Source organism: Silurus aristotelis (assembly GCF_946808225.1).
Source record: "Silurus aristotelis genome assembly, chromosome: 2".
NCBI classification, from domain to species: domain Eukaryota; kingdom Metazoa; phylum Chordata; class Actinopteri; order Siluriformes; family Siluridae; genus Silurus; species Silurus aristotelis.
Window position 1 is genome coordinate 37,368,864 of NC_139575.1, and position 7,500 is coordinate 37,376,363.

Genomic DNA, 7,500 nt, shown 5'->3' on the forward strand with positions numbered 1-7,500 from the left:
AAGACCCTTTTTAATAGCTGTTTGTGAGACTGCACCGGACTCTGTGTTCCAGCTAATGGCACAAAAACTCATGAAAAAAAACATGTATTTGAGTTAAAGTAAAAACACTCAGTAAAATGTGACTCCAGTAAAGTAAAAGTGTCTCTTAAAACTTTCATTCGAGTAAAAGTGCACAAGTTTTTGCCTTCAAATGTACTTAAGTATCAAAAGTAGTGATTTATTATAACTATAATGTTCCTATTATAATTTTTTTATCACAAGACTCTTCACTTAATTACCTCAATGTGAAAAGACTCGAATGTGACTCTCAGCACACTGATCTATTAATAGAATGATATTAAAGACTCAAACACTGATTGATTTCTATTACATTCATCATGAACCCAAAACCTTCTTTACTTCAAAAACTGTTGTGTCGAGTTCGAGTCTGGAGTTTCTTCATCAATGTTCTGCTTGATGATGAACTGATGATGAACTGTATGTCGGTGATCAGTAGATGCACCGAGCGCCAATCAGAACACGTGTAAAACAGAGCGTGCGCTCGATCCTGATTGGATCCTGAGTTTCGTTTTTATCCTCATAAATAAAAAGAAACGACTGATTTCACAAAATGTAGATGAGTAAAAAGTCAAATATTTGACATTTAAATGTAGTGAAGTCACAGTAAAAATCTCCTTAAATGGAGACACTTAAGTAAAATACAGATACGAGAAAAAGCCTAGTAGGATTCGTCTGTTTCACCGTGAAAGCTTTTTAATTTGAAGTGTCTGCTCTGAGGAACATCAGGAACTGGGGAAAGAGAAAATGTCAATTTAGCATGAAGTGTTCTTCTGAAATCTTTCTAACAAGCATGATGAAAACATGACATAATGCAGAAGTGATATTATTAGACATAAAGGGAAAAAAACACGAGATGCGTATGTGCATTTTTGAACATTCCAGTCCACATTTAGACCCCATCCAGCATGACGACGCTGCTGTGCACAAAGCCAGCTCGATGAAGATATGTTTTTTAAGGGTTGGATTTGGTGGAAGATCTCCTGCTATAAACCTCTGGAAGACCTTCAGGATAAAGACCTTATCACCTTTTAACTACATCAGTACCCGACTTAAACATGCTTGTGGCTCCACAAAATCTCCACAAAATCTAGAGGAACATCTTCCCAGATGATTGGAGCCCATTATGAGAGTAAAGAGGGAATATATGTGGAATGGGATGTTCAGAAAGAGGAACATACCAATCTTTTGCTCAGGTGTCCACAAATATCTGGCTATACAGAGTACCAAGAGTTTCTGAAAACAGAGGAACGAGTGCTCACTCCATCCTGTAGCTTTGACCTTCAGCTTAACTTTAACCTTTTCTAAGTTTGGCTTCATGCAAATTCTTTTATTTGCATGTGTAAGAAAATGCCTGCTGTCCAGACTTTTGATTTAAATTGAAATAATTCACTATGCGCATTTGCTTTTTATTTTACATATCTTTTTTTTTTTTTTTTTTTACCTTATGATCAATATGATTCCCAAATCATCCAAGAAGTTCGAATGATGGTCATGCAGCTGTGCAGAAATGAACAAAAAACATTAAAATCATTAAACATTAAAAATAATCTCCGCTCTGTTTATTTTTAGGTGAGCTGCTGTGCACGCTGCCTCGGTCCTGCCTCGCCTCGGAGAATCCTACGCTCTCGTCCCGTGTCCTTCTTCAAACCTAGAAGACCTTCACACTATAAGAAGAACCTTGAACGTTGTGTCCGAGGGATGAACTTTCTCACGTTTCTCCTCTCATACATCATTTGTGCTGGTGGACTGTGGACCTGCATACATGTGTGTGTGTGTGTGTGTGTGTGTGTGTGTGTGTGAGATGATTTTTTATCCGTTTTGTACTACAGCGATTTGCCAACTTATTATTAGTCTATTTATTAAAGAAGGCCACGACTCCTGAACCCTGGTCAGAAGGCTTCAGCTTCTCCTTAGACTGGATTACACACCTTTCTTTTTTTTTACACTTCACTGTGGAAGCGTTTCTAAAAACAAGTGCATTAATATAAACCTGCAATTTGCAGCTGAACTTCTGTCTGAGCTGCTGTTCTGACCAATCAGATTCGAGCTTGGACAGCGCTGTGGTGTTTATACACTGTACAACCAAAAGGTTGTGGACAACCGAGATTGGTGTGTGTGTGTGCTCCTTTTTTTGAACATCCCATTCCACATTTAGTCTCCATTTGCTCTTATTGGTATCTCCACTCCTCTCCTGGGAAGATGTTCCACCAGATTTTGTGGAGATTTGTAAGGGTTTTAGTAAAGTCAGGTTCCGATGTAGATTAGTTAAGGAACCCTGGGGTGTTCCAGCATGGGTTGGATGCTGGAACACCCCAGGGTTCCTCACCTCCAGAGAGGTTTCTCCTGGTTCACGTTAAAGAAGAATTTCATGCTACAGCATCCAAAGACAATTGTGTGCCTCCAACTTTGTGCTAAAAGTTGAGTCTGGTGTCCCAATACTTTTCGGCACACAATGTTTGACTTTTGTCTTTTCTAAAAAAAAAAAAATGTACATTAATGGATTTATACTGTTTATTATTTAACTTATTAAGTAAATACACTTTTCTTGCGTTTTGTGTTAAATTATATTTTTGTATTTATGTATTTATTGATGTCTAAAAAGTTCCTGCTGTAAATAAGAGTTACTGATTAAACATAGATGTTTTTTCTTCTACGTGTAGTTTTTTGCTCTTTATCACACAATCTTTTTTCTCGCTCTGTTAGCTATCGCGCGACCTCTGCGGCCTGGCGATTTTATCGCTCTTTGACGAGAACCACGGACTGTAATCGCAACAGCATCGCAACAGCAAGCGAAAGAACTCCTACGCACTCGCACAAGGCTGTGCCACGCTCGATGAAATCAATGATTACAACATGCGCACCATTAACAAAAAAATTATACAATCCGCTCGCTGAATGCACGTACTGTAACCCCGAAACGTGTCATGGCGTCTGTCATTAGAATTAGCAGCAAATGCATTGTACAGGATGTACAGGATCTTCCACTGTTCTGGGAAGATGTTCCACAAGATTCAGTGGAGATTTGAGGAGATTTGAGGAGATTTATTCAGCCACAAGGGTGTTAGTAAAGTCAGGTACTGATGTAGGTGAGGTGAGGAGGCCTGGAGTGCAGTCAAGAATTTATAGGCTTGAAGCTTAATCGCAGGAGATCTTCCACCAAATCCAACTCATGGAAAGCATATCTTCAACGGGCTGACTTTGTGTACTGGAGCACTGTCATGCAGAAACAGGTTTGGGTCTCCTAGTTCATGTGAACGGAAAGAAGCACATATGGGTGGAGATGTCCAGCATCAACACCATGAACTTCTTCAGCAGTTTGAGCTTCAGGAGCTCGTCTGTTGGATCGGAGGCACACGGACCAGCCTTCGCTCCTCACATGCATCAATGATCCTCATCACCCATGACCCTGTCGCTGGTTCACCACTGTTTCTTCCTTCGAGCACTTTGGATGCACCACTGCAGACCAGGAACATTTCACATGAACTGCAGTTTTGGAGACGCTCAGACCTAGTCGTCTAGACGTCACAATTTGTCAAACTCGCTCAAATCCTTACGGACGTTTTTCCTGCTTCTAACATCAACTTGTTCACTTGATGCCTAATAAATAAATCCACCCACTAACAGGTGCCATGATGAATATCATCAGTGTTCTTCACTTCACCACTCAGAATGTTATAACGTTTTATATATATATATATATATATATATATATATATTATTACCATTTATTATACAAGTCCACACTCCATTTACTCCTCAAAATTGTGCTTTTGATTATAACGCTGTATAGATGTCAGAGCTCTGGAGTGTTTTTGTACTTATATGGTCATACATGAAATTTCCGTATCTGAGGAGTGAAGCTACTAAACCTCATCAGCATTCCGACAGGGCGTGCGAGTGTGTGAGTGTGTGAGTGTGTGAGCAAACCAGGTGTTTTCTCAGCATCCTCTAACAACCACACACGAGTGCAGGAGAGAGGACGGAGCTCGGCTCAGACGCTCCAGCGCAGGAGACGATGGCTGACCCTGAAGCGGCACCTCCTTCAGAACCCACCGACCACGAGCCCGTACCCGAGCCAGCGGCCGAGGAAGGTAGGAACATAATCACAGGCTGATCGTGTGGTGTGTTGAGAGTCAGGAGGTGATTTTACTGTGGGTCCGGGTTTGAGATTTCAGGGACTTTTTGAACCATTGTAAAGAAAATTGTCTTATTTTTCTTTTTGGTAAATGAAGTAAAAAATCTTTATCTATTAGCTGTAGAGTAAAAGAGCTTTTATTAGAAAGGAACAGAATTCAATTAGGAATGTCCATTGTTTCCATGTATATATAAACACACACACACACACACACACACACACACACACACACACACACATTTACAAATGTGGTCAGATTAAAACCCCTTTGATCAAGAATTCATTTTCTTTTAAACATAAATACACTTTCACTTTAAAGAAAAGCATTTAAAGGGATTTTACAGAGTTCCTCCAGGCGCGTTTGCATATTCAAATCCAACTCAAATCCCTCGAAGAGCATTTGCATCGCGTGTCCACCAGGGCTCTCTCTCGCTCTCTCTTTCTCTCTCTCTCTCTCTCTCTCTCTCTCTCTCCCTCCCTGCGGCCTTGTGTAGAAATCTTTATGTAGATTTTTATCCCGGTACTTTGCATACACACAAACGTACAAATCGTATGTTTCTGATTTGATATACACTCTGTATCTGTGGGTAGAGTCTATGATGTGTATCTACCTGAGCTTCAGGTCCTGCCTGTAAGAATGAGCCATAAAAGATTGCTGTCTGCTCGGCTGATTTGTTTATTCATAAACATGACGTGGTTTCTTAGAGGATGTTTTCGGACGGACTTCGAGCCGGTACGCGATGTCCAGACTAAATTCATTAAAATGCAAATTCCCACAAAGCATCCGATGGATTTGAGCTCATTATAAGAACATTTCTGGGGGAATGAAACATCGTAATTGGTCTATGAAACGTTAATATTAATATCAGCGGTCTGAAGGTGAGCCGGAAGCGGTTTGTGAAAGCCATCGTGCTCGATTAATGCTGTGGTCTCCACCGCAACACAGTTCTTTATTCCCGGTGAAGTTCAGATCCAGAACGCTCTTCTCAGATCGAGTGTTTAGATTGTCCACAGACTTTAAATTGACGTCATGACAGAGGCTGGCCATCGGGTGTGCCATGAGAAACACACACATCATTTCATCTTCAACACACATCTGTAACATGGTACTGAGTGTAAAAGTACTAATCCCCAGCGCCAGGTCCATTAAAACTCCTCCAGGACCATTAAAACTACTCCAGGACCATTACAAATCCTCCAGGTCCATTAAAACTCCTCCAGGACCATTAAAACTACTCCAGGACCATTACAAATCCTCCAGGTCCATTAAAACTCCTCCAGGACCATTACAAATCCTCCAGGTCCATTAAAACTCCTCCAGGTCCACTAAAACTTCTGAACAGTGACAGTAATAATGATGTAGGAGAACTTTACATGAATAATAGATGCAATTTGATGTTCTATTCTCCTGCAAGTAAAAATGGGAGAATTTTCTATTCACACACACACACACACACACACACACACACACACACACACACACACACACACACACATGGCATGCTCTCGTCAAGAGTAGTGGAGTAAAATGTTCCCTAAAATAAAAATACTCTGACAAAGAGCACATTTATTGCATACATTGTACAACTGAGACACTATGGGATTAAGGGCCTTGCTCAGGGGCCCATGAGTGACAGCCTGGTTGTGGCTGTGATTCGAACTCATGATCCTTTTGGTCCAAAGTCCAAACATCGCTAAACTACCACCTCCATTACATTGGAAGACGACGATTTCAAATCCCAGCACGACCACTGCTGGGCCCCTGAGCAAGGCCCTTAGCCCTCAACTGCTCAGGTGTACAGAAGTGTTTGCCAAATGCTATGAATGTTAAATGTTAATGCATGTTCTAAAATACAGCAAGGGGGAAACATACGTTCTTACTGTCCACAAGTGCAAAAATGCAAACTTAGAGAAAGAGCAACAATCACAAACGTTGTCAGGTGTGACAGAGAAGAAAAACACTGAAACACACAAATGGCTGTAGAACTGTAGAAACGCCTTTAAAAAGAATCCAAAATCCAAACAGAAGGAGTCTCCAGAACTCAGAACAAAGAAGATTTGAAAGCGTCGGGTTTCTCCGTAACATCACAGTCTCCATGTTAACATAAAACAAAAGCAAAAATGAAGACAAACCGGTGCTGAATGGGCGTTTATAGCTCCTATAGCGTGAATGGTATCGTTTTTCAGTTGCTTGTAACGTTTTAATGATTGATAATCACACGCTTGGTGTCACACAGGGGGGTTTTCCTCGCCACAGTCGCCCCAGGCGTGTTTATCAGTTTTAATTTGTTCTTCGAATAAAATTTGTACACTTTGTAAAGCTGCTTTGAGACAATGTGTGTTGTTAAAAGTGCTAAAGAAATAAAATTACATTGAAAAAAATAAAAAGAGAGGAGGTACGGAAGCTACTGTAGCTAACAGACGTCATTACATCAGCTGTGACTGTGGACAGGGACGGGCAGAACTTATCATATTTAAAATATAAAATAGGTTTTTGTCGTGTGTATTTTAGAGGGTGGATGAAAACGGTTTCATATTTTGTACCAAAGTACTGTTTCATATTTTTGTAGTTTTTAAATACTGTGAAATCCTTTGTACAAAGTTCTACACGATGACATCATAAAAATGTGGCCTCTGATTGGTTCCTACTCAGAACAAAACATTTAAAAAAATAAATATCTGATTGCTGAATATTGTACCCTCATTTGAAGTGGCTGTTTAGTAGTTGTGTCTGCTGTAGTTTATGTTGATACATTGTGTGGCTGCTGTAGTTTTGTAGTTTATTTTGATACATTGTGTGGCTGCTGTTTTTTGTAGTTTATTTTGAAAAATTGTGTGGCTGCTGTTTTTTTTAGTTTATTTTGATACATTTTGTGGCTGCTGTAGTTTGTAGTTTATTTTGATACATTTTGTGGCTGCTGTAGTTTGTAGTTTATTTTGATACATTTTGTGGCTGCTGTAGTTTGTAGTTTATTTTGATACATTTTGTGGCTGCTGTAGTTTTGTAGTTTATTTTGATACACTGCATCAGGAAGGTCTCTCCCAGGCAAAGATTCTCAAAGCAGGCTGAGCTTTGAAGATGTGCTCTTCAAGTTATTTTGAAAAAGCACAAGGAAATGTTGAGGACTGTCGATGCAGTGGTTGGCCAAAGGTTGGTCAATGATTCACCCATTTACTGTCTGGAGCACTCGAAAATTGTCTTCATGGAAGAACTGCAGCCAAAAAGCCACACCTCCAACATGGAAATAAGGTTAAGTGACTCAACTATGCATGAAAACACTGAGGTGCAGAAAAATGGCGGAAGA

General features: G+C 40.1%; 2 protein-coding genes across 3 annotated transcripts in view; both read left to right on the top strand.

Moving 5' to 3' along the window:
- The window catches only part of LOC310717705 (cytohesin-interacting protein), a 5,347-nt gene extending 2,637 nt beyond the window's left edge, over window positions 1–2,710 (top strand). The window contains exons 8-9 of one of the 2 annotated variants that reach the window (XR_014530882.1): window positions 1,630–2,340; window positions 2,397–2,699. Coding sequence is in view for 1 of the 2 variants with exons in the window: in XM_083526127.1 (XP_083382253.1) it covers window positions 1,630–1,712 (83 nt within the window). In the remaining variant the exon portion in view is untranslated. Of the gene's footprint in view, window positions 1–1,629 lie in introns of both variants that reach the window. The other variant, XM_083526127.1, reaches the window with a different exon arrangement.
- A 1,279-nt stretch (window positions 2,711–3,989) lies between these two features.
- ermn (ermin) overlaps window positions 3,990–7,500 on the top strand; it is a 7,115-nt gene continuing 3,604 nt past the window's right edge. The window contains exon 1 of the mRNA XM_083525968.1: window positions 3,990–4,151. Within this exon, the coding sequence (XP_083382094.1) occupies window positions 4,076–4,151 (76 nt within the window). The 5' untranslated portion in view covers window positions 3,990–4,075. The remainder of the gene's footprint in view (window positions 4,152–7,500) is intronic.